The 26,869-nt window shown below is 40.6% G+C and overlaps 1 protein-coding gene across 1 annotated transcript in view; it reads left to right on the forward strand.

The window, feature by feature from the left end:
* SV2A (synaptic vesicle glycoprotein 2A) overlaps window positions 1–24,039 on the forward strand; it is a 32,881-nt gene extending 8,842 nt beyond the window's left edge. The window contains exons 2-13 of the mRNA XM_053474318.1: window positions 4,286–5,167; window positions 14,316–14,496; window positions 14,881–15,032; window positions 15,421–15,554; window positions 16,012–16,101; window positions 16,407–16,517; window positions 16,706–16,794; window positions 19,942–20,106; window positions 20,626–20,759; window positions 21,224–21,430; window positions 22,411–22,570; window positions 23,339–24,039. Coding sequence (XP_053330293.1) covers window positions 4,585–5,167; window positions 14,316–14,496; window positions 14,881–15,032; window positions 15,421–15,554; window positions 16,012–16,101; window positions 16,407–16,517; window positions 16,706–16,794; window positions 19,942–20,106; window positions 20,626–20,759; window positions 21,224–21,430; window positions 22,411–22,570; window positions 23,339–23,522 — 2,190 coding nt within the window. The 5' untranslated portion in view covers window positions 4,286–4,584 and the 3' untranslated portion in view covers window positions 23,523–24,039. The remainder of the gene's footprint in view (window positions 1–4,285; window positions 5,168–14,315; window positions 14,497–14,880; window positions 15,033–15,420; window positions 15,555–16,011; window positions 16,102–16,406; window positions 16,518–16,705; window positions 16,795–19,941; window positions 20,107–20,625; window positions 20,760–21,223; window positions 21,431–22,410; window positions 22,571–23,338) is intronic.
* The last annotated feature ends 2,830 nt before the right edge of the window (window positions 24,040–26,869 follow it).

A 26,869-nucleotide genomic window follows, 5' to 3' on the forward strand; every position in this document is an offset into this window, starting at 1 on the left:
GAGTCCAATCATACTGCCTGTGGGGGAAAAAAACAGAATGGCTCAGTCCTAATCACCCAGCCAGACACTCTGATTAATGGAAGTCTATGAAGGAGCGGACTTTGTTAGCATTGCCATAAAGTATCTGCTCAGTGTGGTGTGTGAGCAGGAAAAGTCACCCACAATATTGCATAACTGACAATAATGGGGACTTTCAGGTTTACAGATAAAGGGAGTTTATTGGGATATTACTGTATTCAGTACTGCGTTTCATGCTGAAGGAGGGCAGTATTTTTATTTTTTGATGGGACTTCCCCTTTAACAATGCTGGGCTTTGGCAATTTTCTTTAGAAAGACTGAGAGAAGCAGAATCAGCTTGTTCTCAAAACCCAATTAAAACATGATTTAATCCTCCCCGTCTTAGTATGCAAGATAAAAATTTAGCTGGTGTTTACGAAGCACCAGAGGTTGTTTTCCTAAATCCCACGGGTTCAGATGCTGACGGAACAATAAAAAGCTTACAAGTAGTTCTCTAAGTGACTCACTGCTCCGTTTACATTATTATACCATTGGATTAAGAGTTTGCAAGAACCCAGTGTATTTGCCGACCTGCCACTTGACTGTGTCACAGTATACAGCAGGAGGAGAGAATAAAGCTGTATTTAAGCTGCGGTGAATTTTCCGTTGAATTTGTATCGTTACTGCATGTTTTCAGAAAGCCTCTTGAAAACACTATAGCAATAAAAAATGCATTTCAAAATGAATTTTGAAAACAAAAGCCCAAATCGTATATAATAAATCAAAATATGTACTCTTTTAGTCATACACTGGTTTCAATTGTGGAATTTTAATAACGGGGCATAATTCGTTTTTCTCATGAGGTTTACAATGAGCAAGGTGAATTTGGTACAAGAGTGATGCCTCTCATAATATTTTTATGGGAAGAACATTAAAATAAAACCCTATAGACACACATTGGACTGACATTTCCTGCACCATCATAAACATCATCTTGCTGCCATGAATGCACTTGACCATAAGTCCACAAGCCTTTTGGTGTCATTACGAGATCGTCCCTAGACAGAATGATGGGTGATCAGAGACCCTACAGTGGTTCTTGGGCTACAGGTCTGTTCATCATCTTGGGTGGATGGGAGTTCTAGCCCAACAAAATTACATTTAGGCTACAAGATGTTATCTGCTGATGATCAAGCCTTCTCGTGTCCTTTCCACATGGGAGAAGTAGATTCCAAATTAAATGATCCCACTTTAGTTCAGGGATCCTCTAAGAGCCAGTAAAGGATCCCACTTTCAGTGATGGCCAAGTGGCATTTCTAAGAGAGACACGCTACCTCTTGACATTCATTAAACCTGGTCAGTTGGATGACACAGAGAACGGGTGCAATTCCATTAGGAAACAAATGGGTCTGCCTGGTCTTTTAAATGATCTTACTACATTGTGGGTGAACCTCTTCCTCAGGCAGCAAAGGGGCGAGATGCGTTGTAGTGTGTGGGTAGATTCTCTAGCATGCAATTAAACAAGGGCTGTCAGGCTTTACAGGAGAGCTGCAGCATCGCTCTGCTTTATCCTGCGTAACACAAAGAATACACAAGGACCCAAAGCTGGCGGAGGGAGATAAGATTAAAGCAGACTTGGCAGCAGTGATGACTCCAGGCTGACCGTATCCCTCCCCCTCCTCTACACTCTACACTCCAGCTTCCGATTTGCAGTTTGTTTAAGAGCATGCTGAGTATGTGAGTACATCAATACTGAGCAAAATTGTGTTTGTAATGTTTCCAGCAGCTCTTTAAATGTATCCAAACCTGAACATAACATTTGGAATAACATATGCCATTATTATTATTATCCACTTCCCCATGTGCTTCATCACTTCCTGCGCACAAAGCTGTGGTTAGGCAGAGCAGGAAGTGAAGGGAACAAACTAAAATGGCCGCCACCAATAGGAGAAATAAAAACCATTATTTAAAATATTATCAGTCCAGACACACCTCTGCTTACATCTACAGCAACTTGAAACCTCATTAATTTCACCTTTCATGTCATATAATCACTGTGGTTCTCAAGAATGGATGTACATATAAAAGACACTTGCTGGCTGCAGATGAGCTGCACCTATATATTCACTTCTGATTTTCCAGTACAGATTATCTGTGACTCCTCTGCATTTAATCGCTACTCTGGAGGCATAACACCCACTCTTTGCACAGCACAGAGTAAGGACGGGGAGGAAGGAAAACAATGTTGTAGAACATGCGTTTAGTTTGACCAGTCCCTGTTTGGTTCCCAAATCCCATGATGCACCTCTTTTCTAGGAGCTCAGAATGTTTGCCGAGTATGAGGCAGTGGCTACAGGGAGAGAGGGGTTATGTATGTTTGTATGCATGTGAGCATGCTTGTCTATGTATAAGCGTATGTGAGCATGCTTGTCAATGTGTAAGCGTATGTGAGCATGAATGTCTATGTATAAGTATATGCAAGAATGGATGTCTATGTATAAGTGTGTGTGATCATGCATATCTATGTATAAGTGTTTGTGAACATGGATATGTATGTATAAGTGTATATGATCATGCATGTCTATGTATAAGTGTATGAGTATGGATGTGGATGTGTATGTGTAATTCTGTGTGAGCATAGATGTGTATGTGTAAGTGAAGTGTGCATAAGCATGTGAAGGAGGGAGTGTGCGTGTTAGAGTGTGTATATGTGTGTTAGTGTTGAGAGTAAATATGTGTGTTAGCATGTGTAAATTTGGGTAAGTGTTTTTACATATGTGTGCCATAATGTACATTGCAAGGGGCAATGACGGCACATACAAGCTATTTGGAGGCAAAGATGGAACAGATAAGATGACGAGCTGGAGCAAAATTGACACAGGGAGGCTGTCTGGGGTACTGATAAGCTGCTTGGGGCAAAGGTAGCACTGTGGGACATGTTGCATGGTGAAGTTGGAGGGCCCCAGGGCAACGTTCGCCCTAGTAACTCCCCTGTTTTAGACAATGTTTACTGACTCGAGTGCTGCTGTGTACTGGCGAGTGTGCATACAAGGCATAATTTTATTCTGCGCCAGCAAATTCGTTGCATTGTGTAATAAATTCTTCCTGGCGAAATTAATTCCTTTTGGCTCATTTTGAGTGATTACACGTTTTGGCCTGTGGCTTTCTTACAGACACTCTGAGAATGACGAGCCAGTTCCACAATCTAATCCGTCGAGGTCTGATCTTAGCTCAGAGGATAATTACACTTTTTTAGTGGCCTTTCTTGTGACTCACAATGTTATGCAAAGGGAATCAAATATAGAACATTTATATTAACAAACAGAAAAATAGCTTACAGTGATAAAACGCCACACGGAACATGTGTCACACTTCTATTATCTCTCTCTTCATCCTCTAAGGGACACCTTAAACCCCATGGTCATCATTTTCTAGAAATGGTGTGTACGTATATATATATGTATATATATATATATATATATATATATATATATTAGGCATACACACACACACACATACCTGCCAACAGTCCCAAATTTCCTGTGACAGTCCCGTTTTATTGGGTCCTGTCCCTTCTAATTCTAACTTGTTTAGGACACACACAGCCTAAATGTTTGTTAATGAGCTCCAAACTACCTATTATCTGTACTGGGTAGCCTAGAGCTCATTGCTGCAAGGTGAGTTTGTTATATATATATATATATATATATATATATATATATATATATATATATATATATATATATATATATATATATATATATATAACTCCTAAACACTGTCTAACTTCCATACGTACATGTTAACATTCTGGTAGTGAAAGATAAGACGGCCTTACCATTGTAAGCTTACAGTCTATTAGGCAATAGCAACAGAGTCCAGATGAACTGTCCCTTTAATAAAATGTATCTATTTTCCCATATGTTGCTATAATAGTTCATTGCATATGTGCATGTTGGCCATAGAGGTATTCAGTTCCCTGCCCTTGAAAATCCTTTCCTACCTCATTCCAGGTCTTTAATAGAAATATTTAAACTTTTGAGTTTCCTTTGCAGAAATGTTTTAAATAGCGTTGATTATTATAATATAGGTATTATATATTTGTTTTACATGCCTTGGAACACACACAGCCACAGCTTTACTTGCAGGATTATTTCTAATTTTATATTGACTGCCTATGAATGTCTGACTACCTAACAAAATGAAGCTCTTGGTTGGTACTCTTACAGATCTATAATGTTGACAGATAATGTTTCATACTGAAATTTTCCACAATTTTCCTTTTTAGGAGCTAAACGTATCGAGGAACATTTACTTCTTGCAAAGTTCGAAAACAAGGATTTGCCCCACAAGCGCTGAACATTGACTTTTGTTGTTCAAGGCGCTAATGGGATGTTTTCCAAACTTGTACATCACCAGCAGCATCAGGGAGGAGCTGTCCGCCTACACCAGTGCTGAAACTTCACTTTTATTTCTAGAAAACTAAAGCCTGCATTAGCTGACCTGAAAAAAACATTAGTTTCCCCAAAGTTTAAGACTCTAATTCTAATATTTAGTTTTTAATAGAAAAATCTTTTAAAAGTAACCATGGATGAAGCATTTAAAGACCGGACTGCATTTATAAGAGGGGCTAAGGATATCGCTAAGGAAGTTAAGAAGCATGCAGCCAAGAAGGTTGGCAGGGGTGTAGACAAGGTGCAGGATGAGTACACAAAGCGTTCCTACACGCGTTTTGAAGAAGATGATGACGATGACTATCAGCCACAGGATGGGTATTATAGAGGTGACCCACTTAATGACGAAGAAGGTGCATCAAGTGATGCCACAGAGGGTCACGACGAAGATGATGAGATCTACGAGGGAGAATATCAAGGAATCCCTCGGGCTGATTCTATGAAGGGTGACAACCTCGTTAATAACCAGCAGCTAGTAACAGAGTTCAAAGACTTTGAAGATTTGGAAGGGCAAAGGAGAAAAGACAAGGAGGAGCTTGCCCAACAATATGAGTTGATCCTTCAAGAATGTGGACACGGTCGGTTTCAGTGGACACTCTACTTTGTTCTTGGACTCGCCTTGATGGCTGACGGGGTGGAGATTTTTGTGGTGGGGTTCGTGTTGCCCAGCGCAGAGAAAGACATGTGCTTATCAGACTCCAACAAAGGCATGCTTGGTAAGTAATGAACAGTATATTCATATGCAAATTGTTGTTGTTTAAGGCAATTCTAAATGGACAAATAATGTAGTTATTAATGAAAATTATTCTCATCTGCAAAAACAAATACCTTTTTTCTGGGTTATTTAATGTTTTTGTAAAGCCAAGCTGGACCCCTGCCTTAGGCTCAACCTAGGACAGTAGCCCCCTCCATAGTTGGCGTCTTCACTGCATTAAAAGATGTCATATCCTGGCAATCGGTGCCTTAAAGGCGCACAGGACCTTCTAAGGCAGTCTGTGGAGGCTGTGCTGAGCCGGCTCAGCCTCCATAGTGTAAATGGGCCAGTTCAGGAGATCGACAAAGGGCCTCTTGGGCAACCTCCCGCCCGATTTTGCAGCAGTGGGACTGCTGCCCTAGGCCTAGGCCAGGATATGCTATGTATATTCCCTCGGTGTGTAAATCTATTAAATTGGCTTGGATGCAAACAAAATTATGTGTGTCTATTACTAAGTGTAGCTAGTGTTTGAAAGTTGCCTTTTGGCTGAACCTATAATATATGCTGTAGAACCACATGATACTCACACTCAGCAAACACTCTTAGCTTCTACAAAAGAGGGACATCAAGGAAGAGAGACTGTCCCTCCTAAACAGGCACTCTTGGAGCTTATGGGTTACTGATGAGAGAACATCTGCAGAAGCTTCAGAGTCTCTGTTACTATTTCCTGTGGCAATACGTTGACCACACCAATTAACCCTTCCAAGTTCTACCTTACAAATGACCTTCAGATTCTTCTAGGGAAACCTGCAAGCTCAGTACGAAGAGAGGGTAAAAACACTCTTTGATCTGCCTGGCATTCTATGTCCGAGAGGCCAGAAATCTCCTTCACAAACTACAGAGTTTATCGATCTCTTAGAATCCAACAGGGAACGGAGCTTTAGAACACTTCTTCTTCCAGGCGACCTGGATTTGTGCCTAGAGTATATGCGCGATTCATTCATATTTAGCTGCGCTCGCCATATAAAAGCCACTGTATAGCAAGTACATAAGGGAGATTTAAAAAAAGCCGTACAAAAAGAATATAAATAAACTGCAATCTCTGGGTTTAGATCCCAATGTTGTTGAATGGATTAAGGAGTGGCTGAGTGACAGAAAACAGAGGGTTGTAGTCAATGGCGTATATTCAGAGCAAGGTTTTGTTACCAGTGGGATACCTCAGGGATCTGTACTTGGACCCATTCTCTTTAATATTTTCATTAGTGATATTGCAGATGGTGTTGATGGAAAGGTATGTTTATTTGCCGACGACACAAAAATTTGCAACAGGGTTGATGTTCCTGGAGGAAGAAGCCAAATGGCAAACGATCTAGGTAAGCTGGAAAAATGGTCAGAGCTGTGGCAATTGGCATTTAACGTGGATAAATGCAAAGTAATGCACCTGGGGCATAAAAACCCAAGGGCAGAGTATAGACTATTTGGTACTGTCCTAATCTCAACGTGTGAGGAAAGGGATTTAGGGGTAATTATTTCTGAGGATTTAAAGGTAGGTAGACAATGCAGTAGAGCAGCAGGTAATGCTAGCAGAATGCTTGGTTGTATAGCGAGAGGTATTAGCAGTAGAAAGAGGGAAGTGCTCATGCCGCTGTACAGATCACTGGTGAGACCTCACTTGGAGTATTGTGTACAGTACTGGAGACCATATCTCCAGAAGGATATAGATATGTTGGAGAAAGTGCAGAGAAGGGCTACTAAAATGGTTTATGGATTACAAAATAAACCTTACCAGGACAGGTTAAAGGATCTTAACCTATATAGCCTGGAAAAAAGACGGGACAGGGGGGATATGATAGAAACATTTAAATACTTAAAGGGAATCAACAAAGTAAAGGAAGAAAGTTTATTTAAAAGAAGAAATAAAACCGTAACAAGAGGACACAAGCATAAACTAGAGGGGCAAAGGTTTAATGGTAACATCAGAAAATATTACTTTACGGAAAGGGTAGTGGACGCATGGAATAGCCTCCCAGTGGAAGTGGTAGATGTTAATACAGTAAAGTCGTTTAAGCTAGCATGGGATAGGCATAATGCCAAGCTAGATATAGGATAAGGGCAAGTACTAAAGGAGAGTACTCAGAGGTTGGGCAGACTGGATGGGCCTTCTGGCTCTTATCTGCCGTCACTTTCTATGTTTCTATGTTTCTATATGACATGCTCACCGAGAACAGACAGCTACTCTTTAGCCTGCCTGATCCTACCCAAAAGTGCAGTCCACAACTGAAATCAGAGGCACATTTTGTTTGCACAAGGAAACCAAGAACCCATGACATAAATTTCATCAGTGGTATACAGTTGATATCCTTTTAGGCACAAGAGATCAAGGAGGTCCACTTCTAGACTCACCATTACACTTGTGGTGAACCCCAAGAGATCCCTGAAGGGTGAAATGCCAAACAAAGATGAGTTGCTCACCAAGAACAGACAGCCGCTTCCCAGCCTGCCCTACAGTGTGTCCCTGCTTTGGAGCATCTCAAATATTAGCTATCTTATGCCATTACAGCAAAAAATAATCGCCATCTACATATCAGTCTGATCCGATCCGAAAGGACAGTCCAGAACTGAAGTGAGAGATCAGACTGATATGTAGATGGAGAATTTTCCTGATCTAAAAATGACAGCTTGCCATTAAGATCAAGTCAGGTGCATCCTGGCAAATGTTATATGCTGTAAAGACAAGTTACTGGGGCAGGATGAAAGAACTGGTGTTGGTATTTCTTCCAAATGTTATAGTAAAAGATCAGAAGAAAATAAAAATATAAATATAAAGACAAATCCAGTTTGGAATCAAGAGATCCACATCCACATCCTGGTGGTCCTTGTTTATAGAGAGGTCCTTTGCCACACCACCCAACTCAGCTTTCTTCCATTTAGCTCCCGCTAAAATATTCAATGAACTCATGAAAAAAAATATTTTTTTAAATGATGAACATTTGCAAATAGACTAAAATAAATTAATAAAAATGATATATATATATATATATATATATATATATATATATATATATACACATACATTTCAGGGTGGAAAAACCAGGGACACATGGCTAGAAGCTTATCCAAAAAGCCTGGAAAGTTACTGTAGGCTCCGGGCAAGAGCGAACCCATCCGCACACCCACACAGAAATCTAAGTGACTAGCAAACGAAAATGAACCGTAGCAAATCGAGTGGATGGGAAACAGTCCATGTGTGCTGATTTAAATGACTGAATTTGTTGCTTTGTGAAAAGTAGGTCAGCTTTGATAGGATGTCACACACAGCTTCCTGCTCCCTCCCAACCAAACCTGGGTTACTGGGAGCCTTTCCCTATAATGCGGAAAACAGGTGCTCGTATATTGACTGCAGCAAAGCGCACAAAGCCCGCTTCCTGCGTTATGAGTAGGAGGGTCACAGAAAGACATACAAGACGGAGAAGCCAAACTATGAAGACCTATCTAGCATCTATACGGGAAAAATCTGCCAACTTCACTTCTATTAATAAGGACTCAAGCCTTTATCAGTCATCAGTCACATTTTAGATTGCCCCATCCCACTCCCTATTGAAATGCCTGCGTATATATTCATGTATACATTTGTGCATGGGTCAATGGGCATCAATGTCTCCATGAGTGAAAAGTAATGATCCACGCGGAATAATTGTTTTCTATGCCCCTGTGTAGGTTGCATTGGAGATATAACATCATCATTATTACGGCAGAACACAGACATGCTTTGCAGATGCATTGGTCATCTAGATGACGGATGGGTCCTCCATTTATGACAACCGCTTGCCTAAGGGCTAAACAACCCAAATCAAACATCTCAGACGGCACAGAGCAGGCAGAGCAGGCAGACCAGACGTTGCCAAGGCATTGGCTACCTGCATTTTTATTAACGCGCTTAGTAATTAGAACTCCAAAAAGAGACGTTGAAACGTTTCTAGGGGGTGGCGTCGGGTTTTGTGTTTCAGCTGCATCCTGCCGCTGACACGGGCTGCGCGAGACGCGCTGATTACTGTGATTTCCGGATATTTCAATGGGAACGTCTGAGCAACTAGAAAATGCTTCCCTCCAAGCCTGTCATTAATGCAACCGATGAAGCGTCCTGTTAGGGTTCGTTAGCCAAATAAATTGGTATGTTAAGAAATGTGGCAGAGTAACCATTTGGTAACCGTAGGGGACCTGTGGATTTTATTAAACTCTATTTTGGAGCTTTAGAAAAAATGTATAATTTGCGTGAAATTTTTTTATTAGTAAAAAGTGCAAAGTTTGAAAAGTGGTCTTATCACCATAGCAACCAAGTGATGTCATTGCTGATTAGACCATTATGCTGGTTCCTATGGAGCTCAGTGATGTATTTAACTTTGGTGCTGTCCTATGCGTATCACACGACAGCACTGCCTGCACCCCACACTTCGGGGTGTTGGAGTATGACCTGGGGCTGCTGTCCCCTGGGGCTGCTGCCCCCTGGACCTGCTGCATTAATCCTAGGCCAGGATACATCACATATGGATATAAGACATCTTAACACTGGACCTTTTTATGCACAACTACTGGACCTTGAGCTTGTCCACTTAACATGGTTAGGATAAAGTACAACCAGACGCAGAGGATCTAAAACATCAAGGTTAAACACCTGGGAAGAGTTCATAGCTCCCTAGGGTGCAAAACAAAAATTGCCGATATGACTGTATTTTGCCATTTGTAATTAGTAATCAAACACTGCGCCAAAACACAAGGTGACCCCCTTCTTTTGCTACAGACCCTCACCACGCTCCCTATTATATGGGGCGCTATTCAGTCCTTCCATCTCATTCAGCAGGGCTAGGGGATCACATCGCAACAAATCAATCAGAATAAATTCCACGCTCCGCAGGCCGCCCGCTGCTGATGCTGACTCAGAGCCCCTGAGGGAGGGGGCAAAAAAAGAAAATCCACATTTAACCCCCCTTCCCGACTGCAAAAGGGCCTACAACTCTGCCAAAGCTAAGGCAGCACATTCCTTCTGGAAAAGGGCCGGTTAATTTTTATTTTTTACAAACATGTATTCTACAAATCGCCTTCAGGGTTTCTATTTAGTCCTCATTACATATTCATGCTGAAATTCTCCAGTGGGATTTCTGTTTTGTAGCAAATATTGATGTGTTGTTTTTTTTTTTCTCAGACGGCATGAATGAAATATAATATTTATCAGTGAGTTGGGTTTTTTTAATCCCAAAAAGCAGCTGTAGCTAATAATCGGTACATTACAGCCACGTCCCAAGGAAGGGTCCTTTAAATTAGGACCATCAACCATCACATCCCGTGTGTAGGAAAAGATACCTCTTAACATTTCAAAATAGCCAAAAAGCTTGTTTTTGGGGTTGTGGGTAGAGGGGTTGATGGGGCCAAGACTAGTGTGACCTATTGATCGCTATTTTTGTTTCTAAGAACAATAAGTGATTTTATTCACATAGTTGAATTTATAAAGACGTTAGCTGCTGTTTCTATATACATTATTGGGGCTTTTAGGGCTGTGATACCCCCATACCCTGCAAATATTCTGAGCTCCCACAAAAGAGGGGCTGAAAAAAGGAGCGCTTGCTGTCTTGACACGCTTCGGTCACCAGCACGTGTACTGTGCCTGATACGGGAATTGTGCGGGCACGGCTGCCAGAAAGCCTCAGAATCAAGATATGTCAGTTGTGGGACTGTAGGCACCATGTTCTCAATATCTACGCCATTGACTTTTATGTGTCCGTTATGCCCCCAAGTGCAACCCCCCATTTAGTGAATTGTTATAAAACCTATAGAGCTACAGAGCCTTAACCCATCTCTGCCCACATGCTAGCAGGGGTACCAGACACGCATCAGAGGCTGCCTACAGCGCTGTACTCATGTGGAGCTTGAAATGCCAAATCTTATGGGGAAAGCGGAGTGTACGCGCTGACAATTGGGAAATAAAAATACAGCTAGCTGTAGACAGGTCTGTCCGCTCCCCCGCGTGGAAGAAGTGAGAGATCTACTTTTAACGGCTCAATATAAAGCTTTCCGAAGCGAGAACGCGCAGGAGTATTATCCCTGCGGGTGCATCTCTGACATCTTTGCTTTCTCAAAATTAACACTGAGGATAAAAAGCATTAACCCCTAATGGTGGTGATACTACTGCAAGGAAAAGGTGAATGAAGTGATGATTGCAAGCTCTTTAGGACAGAAGTCAGTGTGCTTAGCCTCTTTTCTTGAACATACTGTAGTATACAACAAGTACATAACTATACAGACAACAAGTACATAACTATACAGACAACTACATAACTATACAGACAACTACATAACTATACAGACAACAAGTACATAACTTTACAGACAACAAGTACATAACTATACAGACAACTACTACATAACTATACAGACAACTACATAACTATACAGACAACTACAACTACTACATAACTATACAGACAACAACTACATAACTATACAGACAACAAGTACATAACTATACAGACAACAAGTACATAACTATACAGACAACTACTACATAACTATACAGACAACTACTACATAACTATACAGACAACAAGTACATAACTATACAGACAACTACTACATAACTATACAGACAACTACATAACTATACAGACAACTACTACATAACTATACAGACAGCTACTACATAACTATACAGACAACTACTACATAACTATACAGACAACTACTACATAACTATACAGACAACAAGTACATAACTATACAGAAAACTACATAACTATACAGACAACTACATAACTATACAGACAACAAGTACATAACTATACAGACAACAAGTACATAACTATACAGACAACTACTACATAACTATACAGACAACTACTACATAACTATACAGACAACAAGTACATAACTATACAGAAAACTACATAACTATACAGACAACTACATAACTATACAGACAACAAGTACATAACTATACAGACAACAAGTACATAACTATACAGACAACTACTACATAACTATACAGACAACTACTACATAACTATACAGACAACAAGTACATAACTATACAGACAACTACTACATAACTATACAGACAACTACATAACTATACAGACAACAACTACATAACTATACAGACAGCTACTACATAACTATACAGACAACTACTACATAACTATACAGACAACAACTACATAACTATACAGACAACTACTACATAACTATACAGACAACTACATAACTATACAGACAACTACAACTACTACATAACTATACAGACAACAACTACATAACTATACAGACAACAACTACATAACTATACAGACAACAACTACATAACTATACAGACAACAACTACATAACTATACAGACAACTACATAACTCTACAGAAAACTACATAACTATACAGACAACAACTACATAACTATACAGACAACAAGTACATAACTATACTACAGACAGCAACCAAGCAGGTTATAGAAGGCTGCCCTCTGAACAGCTTCTTAGGGCCCATATTGATATGTGGAGCCCCGGTTCAATGGATAAAGACACAGATGTATAATTACGATGTTAATATGCTTTTTATTTCTTAAAACGTTACTGGCTTCCTCAATGACTCAGCTCTCTGGCTTTGCTACATATTGTGTTTATCACCAGCAAAGCAAACAACAATATTTTGAGATTCCAACCAAACAAACACACAAATGCAGAACCTTGGTATTCTTTACATTCCCAAACATAATGTATCCCATTACAGAGAAGGACCATACAGCGACATCCCAGCGCAGGTGGGCCAGAAACATGATTAACTATTACCACCTGCGCTGAGGCCCTGTGCCTATTGAATCTCCTTTCCATAACACAATATGTCAGCACGGACCCTCAAGCAATGAGGCAAATACATGCGCTTGCTCCCGATCACAGAGCTTTATACAGCGCAGATAACACAGGGGGCTCCATGATTTATACATGCCCGGCGAAACCAATCAGAAAATAAAATAATACATCTCCATTTCCACTGGTATAAATAGTATTTCAAGGGACACCGAAAGGCAGCTCAACATTATTGCCGCATTGTCACGACATTAGCTGTTTGCAGTCATGTCCCTGTACCCAGACTGTGTACTTAATCAGCTCCCAGTGATTGCACAAGACCCCCTCCCCCACTACATACAGTGAATACCCCCACATGTGGCAGTGCCCCCCTTACCTAACATCCAGGGTCCTGGGGGCTCCTCAACTAACAAGCTCAGACTGGTCTGGTAGGACTGGGGTCTTCCATGGGGGCGTGGCCTAAAGCAAGGAAACGGGGCTTTACACTACAGGGTATGAGAAGTTCAACTCCTATGACCCTCAGACTCTGCATAGTATTAATTATGGGAGTTTGACATGAAACGACTATTTCAAGTAGGCTTAGTTGGGGAGTCTCAAACTGTTGCTGAACTTCTACTCTCATGACTCCCAGACTGTAGCTTGAGAAAGCCAGAATACATTATTAAACATTATATGTTATCCTGCTTCCCTACTGGAATATCCCCCTGCCTCCCACACAAAACGTATTTATCACTGGAACATACTCCGTAACATTAGAACTGCTTTATAATAAGTCCTCATTATAATTATATAAATGGTGCCCCAGTTTAAAATTCACACAGATATAACGTAGGCTTAGATGTAAAGTAATAAAGTTTTACTTTATTGACAAGGTGGTACATAAGTGACACAACCTCCCAGCAGAAGTGGCAGAGATTAATCTAGTGAGGGGGTTTGAACATCCATGGGATAGGTTTGAGTCTTTAAAGCAGGAAAAACAGGCCGACTAGAAGGTCCGAATGGGTCTTATCTGGTAGCAGATTCTATGTTAGGTCAGGACTCTTACTTTTGCTTCTGTTAGAGGGACTGTGTTATGTCAAAATGATTTGCGAATGCTTAGCTGGTTGCTACATAGGTTTTAAAATGCTCTAATTTGTTCCAGAACCGGTGCAGGACTCTGGAAAGAGTTGGTCTGCCAAGAAAGGGAGGATTAATTAGATGACAAAGAAAAGAAACTAATTTGATATCTTAAGATCCATTGCATTGTTGAACATACATCCCTATGAAGCTGTATATTACAGATTCTTCTGCATTTGGAAAGATGACTCTCATACTCTTTTTGCAGGCCTCATCGTGTACCTTGGGATGATGGTTGGTGCATTCCTGTGGGGGGGACTGGCTGATCGCCTTGGGCGCAAGCAATGTCTGCTAATGGCGCTCTCCGTAAACAGTGTCTTTGCCTTCTTCTCCTCGTTTGTCCAAGGATATGGAACCTTCTTGTTCTGCAGACTTCTTTCTGGAGTTGGGTGAGTATTTCTTATCCAACAATGTGTGTACAAATCCATCCAATTATTAGCTCATTCAATGTCTCCTTTGTGCATGTTTGGCAACGTTTTGCCTTTCGACCATTGGGGCACCTACCTCTTGTCCAGTCATGGCACATCTCTGTCTATATACACGGGTAGCATGGTGATGAAATTATGCATCAGCCACTTTATGTCCAGTGTCCCAACCACTTTGCCACCACAGAGAGACCTGCTTTTAGTTTCCTGTCCATCTCCCTACCGCTCTATATCCATTTCTTAAGTGCGTGTCCCAGGACATGTTATCTCCCCACCAGTCTCCCACACGCTGACGTCATGCAGGCTCTTCCTGGCCAGTAATTCTGTTTCTCATTGTCTTCATCCTAGAATCGGAGGATCAATCCCTATCGTGTTCTCGTATTTCTCTGAGTTTCTGGCTCAGGAAAAGCGAGGAGAGCACCTGAGCTGGCTGTGCATGTTCTGGATGATCGGGGGAATCTATGCTTCGGCGATGGCTTGGGCCATCATTCCTCATTATGGTAAGGAGTGGGAACAGATGAGTTGGCATTAGACCTTCATGGTCTGCAAAGGTTCCAGAGACAAAAATAGCTTTATTAATCACAAATGTTTTGCTTTAGGAATTGTATTTATATTTTTACTCCCTGTATCTTGATGTATAAATGAAGTATCCGACCTTGTTTTCTATGACCAAAAGAAAATAGGTTATTCACTGTCTTGATCAAGTGAAAGAATTATTTTCATAAATAAGTTAGTGCGTGAAGCCTCAGATATTCTTCACTCATATCACGTTATATGAATCGTCGAGCTATTAGCACATCCATATATATATGGCTCCTGTTATTCCTTCATTATTTTTCCTCTGCTCTACGGTACATTTTGACCAGTTACACTTTGCATTCCTTGCAGGATGGAGTTTCCAGATGGGTTCTGCATACCAGTTCCATAGCTGGCGGGTGTTCGTGTTAGTGTGCGCATTCCCTTCCGTGTTTGCCATTGGGGCTCTCACGACTATGCCTGAAAGTCCTCGTTTTTACTTGGAGGTAAGATGGCATCTGGCATTTTCTATATGAAAATAATATTTTCAATAAAAAAAAATATTTATTCCTTCTCATGGCCAAAAAAGTATGAGCAAAACCGTGGCGTACCTAGAAAAGTATAGCTTTGGGAATACATCCTGCAGTCTCCAAGTCCCATTACAAAGATTATTAACTGTCTACAAGGTCTGTTCATATCACAGACCTTTACACGATCTCTTTATGCACATAAATGCATTTGGAGAAAAGTTTCACAGGGAAGGAAATCTACAAATAAGAATGCTTTGGAACATTGGAATTTTTGTGTCTTTTTTGGAATCAGGAACTTAGAAGCACATAAGAGAACAAAACTACCAATGCACTGGGATGACAATCTGGCTTCCCTCACGTGTTGCTGCTGGCATATAGTTGTATGAAGTCTTCATTTGTGTAATAAATCCATCTTTAAATCTTCCTTTTCCAGAATGGGAAACACGACGAAGCTTGGATGGTGCTGAAGCAAGTTCATGATACCAACATGAGGGCCAAAGGCCACCCTGAGAGAGTGTTTTCTGTAAGGAGACTTTCATTCAAACACCTATAAACGCATGCATTCCACATTATCTTAGTCCTGAATGAAGCAATGAAATACATCTGATATGTGAGTCTGAGATGTAACTTTTGCTCCCGACCTAAGGAGCAGAACTGGAGATTACAATTGGATTACTCTTAATGCACAGCTCAGCTCCTGCTGGCAGGATCAGCCCAAGGCTGATTCCATTTGTCTTTAATATTAACATCTTTATCGAGCAAACTGAGCACCCTTTCCCGAACCTAGAGTCCTAGCAGGTAATACAGTGTTGCGTTTTTTAATTCTAGGTGACACAGATAAAGACCATTAAACAGGAAGATGAACTTATTGAGATTCAGTCAGACACAGGCACCTGGTATCGGCGCTGGATGATTCGACTTCTCAACTTAACACAACAGGTAGGATTGGATTGTCATTGTGAGTTCAGTCCCTGTGGATAGCAAGAGTGACTTAACCAAGCATCTAAGCACTTCAGGAACCCATGGGGCCGCGGGAGACTGTCCTTCTATAGGACTAATTGAGTACAATTAGTTAATCCAACAATTTTGTATTAACAATCAACATCTCACTATTTATGTGTTTTCAGGTCTGGGCTAACTTCCACCAGTGCTTTGCTCCAGAATATCGGCGTATCACCTTGATGATGATGGCTGTTTGGTTCACTATGTCATTCAGGTAAGAAGGCAACCGTAAAATGTAGTGGAATGCAAAGAGGAACAGTCACCTATGAAATGTACTTATTTCATTTAGCTTAACTCTATAGTGAGCTGCTGGGCTCAGCTCATGTAGTCCATGTAGTCTAACACCTTAGTGCTGCTGAGTTCCTCCACATCTAAAATCTGGAATCAATGTCATCTTAAAACTAGTTCCACACTATCCAGTGCATAACTAATGAGTAGTTTTAAGATGCTACACTCTAAACCAATTTGTTCATCTATAACCTAAGGTTCTATAGCGAATATGTTGATATCACATGCTTAATGCAATCTTGAGGAAGGGTAGGTTGAGTTTTTGTTGGCTTTTTATCCCTGTGCTAAATCTTATTTTGCTGTTTAAAGAGAATCTCCACAGAACCTTTGAACTTGCAGATCTGTCTGCCTTTGTGGTTTTCTGGAACAGTCGTGACATGAAGTGTGTCTTCATACCGCTGGGGCAGAACGCCTGCAAGGCGCCTCCAGCCCTCAGATACTTTGCCTTTAATTAATCTTGACAACACCTTATCTGGAGCGCACGCATTTCCTTCCTCTCTGCCAGGAATTACAAACTGATATAAAGAAATTGTTTTGGAAAAAAACACAACAGCGTATGATTTGCCCGATGCATAGAATATTACATGTCATTTTAAAACAAATGTAATTATTGTTTTAGTTGATGCTCACAAGGGGAAATAAAACAAGGCAATCAGTAGTCGCAAATGTATGGTGTGCTGAATTAAGACAACGCTGGGTGAGAAATAGTGTCTATTAACAGCAACAAGGTTACAACCAGAATTTCATGAGATTTCTCAGTGAAGGTATTTTTACTCAGAAGAACTATTTTCTGAATTTGGGAAGTTTCAAGAACTGATCTAGATTACTACGGTGACCTCCTGTCTTTTCTTGGTATCCAGCCTAGGTGTTAATGCAGAAATATTTAACCTAACCTTCCACTCAAAATAGTAAGAGGAGTGTTGAGACTCGATTTGGAATCTGGTGGTTCCAAATCTGGACAATGACGACACCAGATATAGTTGGATGAGAGATGGGATACAGGATGGCGGTGTTACTGATCTGGAACCAGTAAAATGAGCGGTGGAACTCTTATTGGTGAGAGATTAGACTGGAGCTATTAAGATGAGTTATGGGACTTACACTGAGGAGATAACAAAGTGAATGGTGAGACCTTGGTTAGGAAACTTGCCTTAGCTAGATTAGGTAGATGATTACTCTAGAACTAGCGAGATGGATAGCGGGGATTTAATTACATGTCTACTCTAGAACTAGTAAAGCCAGTGTTGGGACTGGGATTGGGACTACTCTAGATTAACTCATTTGATGGCATATGGATTGAGAAGCGTGAGGTTTTGTTGACACTTCTGAGCATTACAGGCTTGTGATTTTTTCACAGATCAAATACTACGGAAAAAAAAAGGACAGTATCTTATCACAACTTCCCAGATGGCAAAGAACTAAGCCTCAGGGGGAGAATAAATGAATCTCTCTACTTAATTGTTCCAATGATTGTTTAACAGAAGAAACAGATCATTTTTCAAAAAAAAAGTTGTAGCTGGCAAAGCGCAAAGATTAAAACGCGTTGGTCTTTTGAAAGCACAAATCCCATACAGATTTATTAACATTGATCACACGGCACTTGGACAGTTCACGCTGTAGTCTACAAAAAGACATTAGTAAATCATATTTTCTTCCCCACTGCATTTGAATCCATTACAATTTGACTGCAAATTGTAAAGACACGCTATAAAGATTGAACACTGTGGTCTCTGAGCAGTTTTGAAATTGGAATTTTTAAATTAAAAAAATGCCTGGATTTTTAGAAGCATCCTTGATTAGGATGCTGTTTTTCCATAGGGCCGATTGAGGGTTTCACAGCTAAAGAAGAAGCTGGTTAGATGCCGCTCTGCCATGAGCGCCGAGTAATGTCTGCACGTTCTAATCTAGATTGAGGCTTCTAAATTGATTCCCCCAAATAGCTGTTAATTCAAAGTGTCAGCGAGGTAATTAAAACGCCTTATTCCCACTTACCGGTTCCCGTTCCTTAGATGCACATTAAAAACAGCAGCGATCACTAGCTAATGAAGTTATATCGCCTTGCGGGCGACACTGGGACCAATAATGTGAATAGATGTTTGAAGAGTAAATAATTGAAAGTCTTTGCGTGATGCATTTTACAGGCACAACAAAGGAGGCTATATTGAAAAATACAGGCCTATATATTAGACGACCTGACACATTTTACAATTTACAGTGTTTACAGACTACAATAAGCAATACTTTGTGTATATACCATGAGAGCAGTCATAGTAACGTCCTGTTATCAGGATATGCATGATAACTGGATATATTCTTCCTAAATTCGTGGCAATAAAAGAGATGTAAAAAGTGAAAAGGGTTACACGAAAAAAACATTGCTTTGAAGTACTTCAATGAAATATCGATGCGCATTCTTACCAAAGTAGAATATCCAGGGATCTAAGGGGTGATAAGGACATGATTGGTTATAGTTTGTTGATCCAGTGAGAAGTTGGAAGTCATTTTGGTGCCGCCATTAGATATCTCTTCAAAGTAGGGTTTTTGGCTCTTCGGGACCAGCGAGGTTGACCTTGATGGGCGTGTCTGTCTTTTCAACCTAAATTACTATGTTACTATGTTTCACCTGGGTTTTTTGAAACCCTAGGGCTGGCCCTGGTGTGGATGGTGGTGGATTCTAGATCTGGTCAAAGCGGCAAAGAGGTCCTACTCTTTTTGGTATCTTTTTTCCATCAAAAGGGTCTTTATCTAAGTATTGGAGCAGGGTGTACAGCAGTTAATATGGCCTCTTGCTTCAGAAGTGTACCAAAATGACTGCCTCCCAGTGACGTGTATGTATAAGAACATGGGGGTTCCAGAAGATCACCTTCCGATGGTGCTTATGTGTTTCTAGCACACTCCTGCCTCCTACTGGTCACCTGATATATTTTCCTAACACCAGTCGTACACCACAATGTCAACATAGCTGGATCTGATTATTGATAAATGCAGGGCAAAGCATCAGTGAAGGATGTTTAAAGGATGGTTTCTTTACCCTCTTTGTGCTTTTTTTTCTCTTTCTTTCCTCTTGCCTCAGTTATTACGGGTTGACGGTTTGGTTCCCAGACATGATAAAACATTTGCAGAACATCGATTACGCCTCTCGCACCAAGTATTTCACAGGCGAGAAAATGGTGAATTTCAACTTCAACTTTACGCTTGAAAATCAAGTCCACAAAAACGGAGAATACCGCAATGACAAGTAAGACCACAGACTTACTTCTAAACACGTGCCGAGCGGGGGGTTTTCCTTAATACAGATCATGAACTTTAAAAAAGTTCCAATTAAAAGAACGCAGGTGTAGATGAAAGTTGAAATGAAAATAGATCTGGAGCAAGAAGCCAAGAGTTGGTGGATAAATGGAATAGTCTTCGAGGAGAAGTGGTAGACATTAATCCAGGGAGGGGACATCAGCCTGCATAGAATTGACATAGAGCTATCCTGAATATAAGACCAAGGACCTAGTAAGGTTTGAAATCTGATATAAAATATTGATGGTGGAGTTCTTGAGTTAGTTGTTGCATGTGTAATATTTATGTTATGAAATGAGATATGGCCTTATAACAACAGTGCTACCAACTGACTTGCTTTGGGAGCCAAGAACAGGCTGACAGCGTGCAGCTGCCAGATTTGTCCCCCTGTTAATCTCACCATCATGCGCAGTAAGAGACTGATGATTTGCCATGGATTCATTGAAGACTATGTCTCTCCTCTGGGCAGATTCATGCGTCTCAAGATGAAGTCTGTCACTTTTGAAGACTCAATATTTACTGATTGTTATTTTGAAGATGTTACCTCCAGCAACACCTTCTTTAAGAACTGCACCTTCATTTCAACGCTGTTCTACAACACAGGTAAATGGCTCGATTTAATATTGTAATTGTGGTGTGGCTCTAGCAGACATTTTCTATGGTACAAGGCTTTTTTTTATATTTCTCTCTATATTCTAGATTTTAGTAGGGTTTGTGATAAATGGAGCATACTACTGATTAGATGCTCTTTAGATGTGACCCATATTACAAGCTCTGTTTGGAGGTTAATACAGTGAGGATATTAAACATGCATGGGACAGGCATATGGCTCCTGAATCTAAGACGAGACCAACGGCTGATTAAGGTCTGAGTCGTAGAAATAACGGACAGACGAGACGGGACGAACGGGTCTGATCTGCTGACAAAGTCTGTGTTTCTCTATTACCGGCAGATACCCACTGTTCTATACAGGGAATTTTGACATCTCATACACATCTGCTTAAATAGTTTACAAGTCCCCCAATGCAGCCCTGGTTATGACAGCACCTTGTTTTCTCAATTTGCAGACTTGTTTGATTACAAGTTTATCAACAGTAAGATAATTAACAGCACGTTCCTGCACAGCAAAGAGGGCTGCCAGCTCGACTTCAGCGACGATATCAACAACGCCTACATGATCTATTTCGTCAGCTTCCTGGGAACCCTGGCTGTTCTGCCGGGAAACATTGTTTCGGCCTTGCTCATGGACAAAATTGGACGCCTTCGTATGCTGGGTACGTCACTATTTGGCTTTACACTTTTTTGGATGTATCTCGGATTTTCCATTTTGGAGTTGTTGGTTGAAGCTTTCAGAACCTCAGAGGTTCTTCAGAACGGCTATCTGCAGAAAGACTATTTAGAACATATTTTAATACAAAGAATTGTGATTTCCCTTGATTTTCAAGAGTCCTGTTGCTATACTTACAGGGTTAAAAGTTACACCACATAAAGTACAATGGTACTTGGTCCGGTCTGTGAATAGGACAGCATTTTAGACCCATTTAAGACTCTTTTCTTCTAGTGTGCCTTCTAATGCCACTATCACTTCTTAAGTAAAGTAACTTTGCTTGAGAAACGTGCATGTCGCATTGCCCAGAACGAGTCCTTGTTAAGGATAACCAAGACTTTACTGCCAGTGTGTGCGGAAAGTAATAGGTAGACTTGTGCATTCTGATGCGTACCAATTGAAAATTTCGTCAATATGTACAAATCCCCCAAAATGCGGCCAGACCACCCCACGAAACAGACTTTGAATTTTCATCCAAAGTTCACAGGCTCTTTCAATCACACTCTCTGATTGTCTCTGATTGTCTTCTCTGCCCCACCCGTGTCTCGCAGCTCCGCTTCCATGTCTCTCATCTTTTTGTTCTTCATCTTCTTGTTCTTCTCTGTTCTTTCTTTTTTCTTCATCCGCATCTCTGCAGACATAACCTCCAGGGAAAAACTTCCTCCAAAAGGAGCTTCCGGGGACGTCCTCAGCCCTGAACCTCACTGGAAGCTCCACCATTTTCCACTAAGATAACCTTGTGTGAACTTCAAAAACACATGGGCAGGAAATGGAATTTGTTGTCCGGAAAGGAATGAGCCAAAACCTGAAACATTTGTCTTAATTGTTTTTGGCCCATTTGCACGTCTGGTAATAGGTAATCCACTGTCTGTCTAACCAATTGGAAATTGCACTTATGAACAATAACTACAATGTTATGTCCTTCAGCTGGATCCAGTGTCATGTCGTGTATCAGCTGCTTCTTCCTGTTCTTTGGGAACAGCGAGTCGGCTATGATTGCCTTACTCTGCCTCTTTGGGGGAGTCAGCATTGCATCGTGGAACGCTCTGGATGTCCTGACAGTGGAGCTCTATCCTTCTGACAAAAGGTACAAGCAATTCCATGATATACACATGATCACAAACTTCAATCCAGTTTCAATCCAGGGTCCGTCATAGATTATAGCAATCCATTTCGCCATATTGGGAAAACACACAAAACTTGGCCATGCTTGGCTTTCAGCTCAGAAACATGGGTTAGGGACCATAAGAAATTTAAGGATTTTAATAGAAAGTTTTAGAGAAAGTGACTCTTTCATATTAGTGCTCAGAAGATGCTTATAAAGAACTTATAATTAATGTTCTGGGCTTTGTTGACAAAGGCAAATTGACGTGTGCCTTATAAATAAAACAGAAATGATATATTTGAGCCTTCCATTTGTACAGGTCATACAAGGGAACAGTCAGCTTGGTTTCCTGGTCTAGACAATCTCCATTCTTTCAAGTTGGGATGAGGCAGCATTGGGCTCGGGCCACTGGTCCCTGGAATAATAACGTTTGATTCTGGCAAGTTGTGAGGGGTGTTTTAAAGTAGAGATTTTACGGCTACAGAGGAGCTTCAAATTGATTAGACATTTGCTAATTCTGCACATCTCGTGTGCTCTCGGGCAGTGGAGCTTCAGCGCTGTTTACAAGCTTTTCCCATATGCTGTCCTCAACGTATAATCATATCCTAACTCCGGGGATTGACCTGATGTTTGACCGTGATTTGCGCAGTCGCATATTATACAGGCATCACAGCATTTGTATTCCAGAAGTATTCTTATGTGTCCTCACATTTCCTAATGTATCTGTCTTTTTCATTTCTTTTATTACAGAACAACAGCCTTTGGGTTCCTGAATGCCCTTTGCAAACTGGCTGCTGTCCTTGGAATAAGCATTTTCACATCTTTTGTTGGAGTGGCCAACGCGGTACCCATCTTGTTGGCCTCCGCAGCACTAGCTTTGGGCAGCTTTCTAGCCCTTAAACTGCCCGAAACTCGAGGCCAAGTGCTTCAGTGAAGTTAGCCCTTGTAAAAAGGAATTAGAATTGTAGACACTGTGATATGTCTTTTACTTTAATTTGTTTGTTTTATGGCCTTTTGTGGCCTTTCCCACATCCACTCCCCACAAATGTTGGTAACGTAACATACATCAGTCTCATTCGCAATGTAATTAGGAAAATGGAAGTAGGAAATTGTTGCACCAGTTTTACGTTGAGGGCTTCCCTGAATATTAGCTTGCGTTTGAGATACTAAAAGACATTAAACATAGCTAAGCACGTTCTTGAGAGCAGGCTCATCACCATTCCGAGGTTGGAGGTTTATATCAAGCAAATTCGACAGAAGCCTGTAGAATTAGTGGTATTCTGTAACTTTGTAACAGATGAATGCTATGCACAGGGATGATACATTAATATCCGATTCTGATCGTCACAACTTAAACGTCCCATCAAATCTACAGCCATGACTTGGTGAATTGTGACCTATGACATCCGATTTTAATGTGTTCCATCCCTTAAAAAATACTTGTTGTGCTGTGTATTAGTCTCTTTAAAATACTTGATGTCTGATGCTCTACTAAGTTTTCCGAGTGAGGTGGCCATGAATGTTAAGGGGTCTGATAGGAACGCTAGATGGCAGTGGTTTTGTGGGAATGCATAAATTCCATAGATTATATATATCGAGTAAAAAGTTCTATCATATCAGTTTATGTATGTTAAACATTCCTTTGTGGCTCAGTGGATTTTGGAATTAATTTAGCCTCTAATATCAAATGCACAAAAAAACAGCATCCACTGAGAAACAAGCCTTACATTCCACAATGCAATTGCATGTTTTTAAATCATGGGGGGGTGGGGGGGTATTTACACTAACAGAACTACTGTCAATATTTTAAAGCACACTACAGGGGACAGAACCCGGAGAAATGAAATCACCCATTGATAGGATTCACACATTTGTTGATGTGATTTACTGGCCGAAACAATTTACTATGCATATCCAATGTTGTCCCAAGAGCCAGGAGCAGTGATGTCCCTTAAACCCTAACAGTCCTTTCCTAGAAGCTTTCCTTCTCGCGTGTCAGAAGTTAGATCTTTCTGTTACCCCTATTAATGCTTGAGAAGCTCTGAACTCTAGCAGGGCATCTAAAACATAGGAGCTTTCGGTGGTCCCATGGACCAACATTGAAAAACTATAATGTATTCTCTAGGCCAGGCTGTTAAAATGAATGATGGTTAGCCAGGGAGCAAAGTGTTCATACCTTTCCTAGCTGAGTCTTTCTTGGACTCTCAGCCTTTCTATTAAAGCTCAGCTTCTGGTATCAGTTCACGATGCACTTCCCATTAAATGCGTTTCCAGCATATCCCCCTAGTCCCATATCCATTAATAAGTAGCCAACCCATTGATCCGTGCCAAGCACGGTTACAAAGAAACACTTGTTTCTATATGAGATCTCTCATAACTGTGTAAGGTGTTGAGATCACATAATTGGTTTTCATTGGGCTTAGTGGGAAATATTGTTTGTGCATCTGCTAGAAACTGCTATAAGATGTAACAGGAAGTGATGAGCGCGACTCAAAATGTCACCCCCTACCTTGTTGAAGACAAGCAATGCAAATTCAAATGTTTTACATGTTGTGAAATTATTGGAAAGCTATATACAGACATGTAGAAGAAATAACAGCTGTGAGGGGCATTGACTGTCCATTCTGCTAAACTTGGCATTTCGTCTATTGCAAAATATTTCACGTCTGCAAGTCATCTGCTTCAAACATATCTTTATATTGTGCATACTTTGTGAATGTTATCTATTGTATTGTTTCCCCGTTTCACACTCAGAAGGACATCATATGAAAAGTAAGCTTTGTTGTTAAGATAACAAAACCCAATTTGTCTGGGTCAAGGACAGGTATTCCTGATTTTTATGATAATTTTTGAAATCGTCTAAGATGAAGGAGCATAATATTGAAAACATGGTAGTATTTTGGTGGTTCTGAGGATTGGAGCAACAGAGCATGACTTAATATGGAGTATTGATTGACACGTTTAAATATGTCAGCACACAATTGCTCTTAGGTGACATACCTTTCTTAAGAATCACAGCTGAGCTTTTCAACCAGATGTCTCTACTGACGTGACCACGGCTTTTTTTTGGCCTTCAGAAGATGAAACTCAACATCAAGTTCGGACTTACTCTGAACGTTGGCTGTGAAGCTGACAAACTCCTCAGATACTCTTTAGTCAACTGGCCAACGAGGTCGTCTTGGGTTGGTAAGCTGTAACAAGCAAATTTAACATATTAAAAAAAAACGACCAATGTTCAAGATACCAAGAAGAACTTTTGTAAGACTTTCTGGCCTTTCATGGCTTGATGCACAATACTTTGTATAGCACAGATAACTTAGGTAGTTGATATTAGAGTATTTAAATGGACAAGCCAAAATGGAACTGCTGATATGAAAGGTGATTAGAAGTTAGAACTTTTAATATTTTAAGAAACACTGATTTCAAACAAAAAGAAGAGTAGAGCAGATCTCAACTTTTCATGCTCTGGAGAGCTGACACTGGAGAGCTAAATCTGTAGCCTGACTTGAATTAGTCTGGGTAATTCCCGTACAGCTATACGTGTCAGTGCTTTTAACCAGAGCGACGTACTCATTTGTACAGAAATGTAAACAAAATATGAGAAAAACTATTTTTCAATGGCAGGTTTACGCGTATGTAATTGTGCTGTATCTTGCGTCACTGTGTAGCGATCAGAATATGTAGAGCTTATTAGGATTTCTATGTAGAGTTTAGAGAAAAATTGTGTTTAGAGTTGCCATAAACAAACAGGAGTTCACCTCTGAAAAGATTTCGCCCCACATTCATATGTTTAAGTAACAGATATGGACTTTTTAACCTCTAGTAGAAAAACTATTTTGAAATTGAGTTTCTACAGATTGCCTGTTGCTGAAGATGAGCAGAAAGAAACACTTTCTACCCCCGGGAAACTTTAGCAGAAGATCTTCTTCTCCCACGTTGGAGTTTCCACCAACGTATCTGCCACAAGCTGTGTGATGCTGACATCACATTTAAGGAAGTGTCTTATGCGCCATGATCTCATCGAGTAGAAGCTGGCGTTTTTTTGCCCACTTTAGCAGGAGCTACTGAAGCAGCAGGCAAAAAAGAACCACTTTTATTTTACCCCCCCCCCCGAAAAAAAAAATAGGGTTACACAATGTCCACTTTCATGGTACCCATCTTCCATAAATTATATATAGTAAGAAATCAGGAATGCGATACCATTCTACAGGTTATTTAACATTGCCAATGAATGCATCCAAATTATTATAGCGTTTTGATGTTACTGTCAACAGAATAACA

Source organism: Spea bombifrons, chromosome 9, assembly GCF_027358695.1.
Source record: "Spea bombifrons isolate aSpeBom1 chromosome 9, aSpeBom1.2.pri, whole genome shotgun sequence".
NCBI classification, from domain to species: domain Eukaryota; kingdom Metazoa; phylum Chordata; class Amphibia; order Anura; family Pelobatidae; genus Spea; species Spea bombifrons.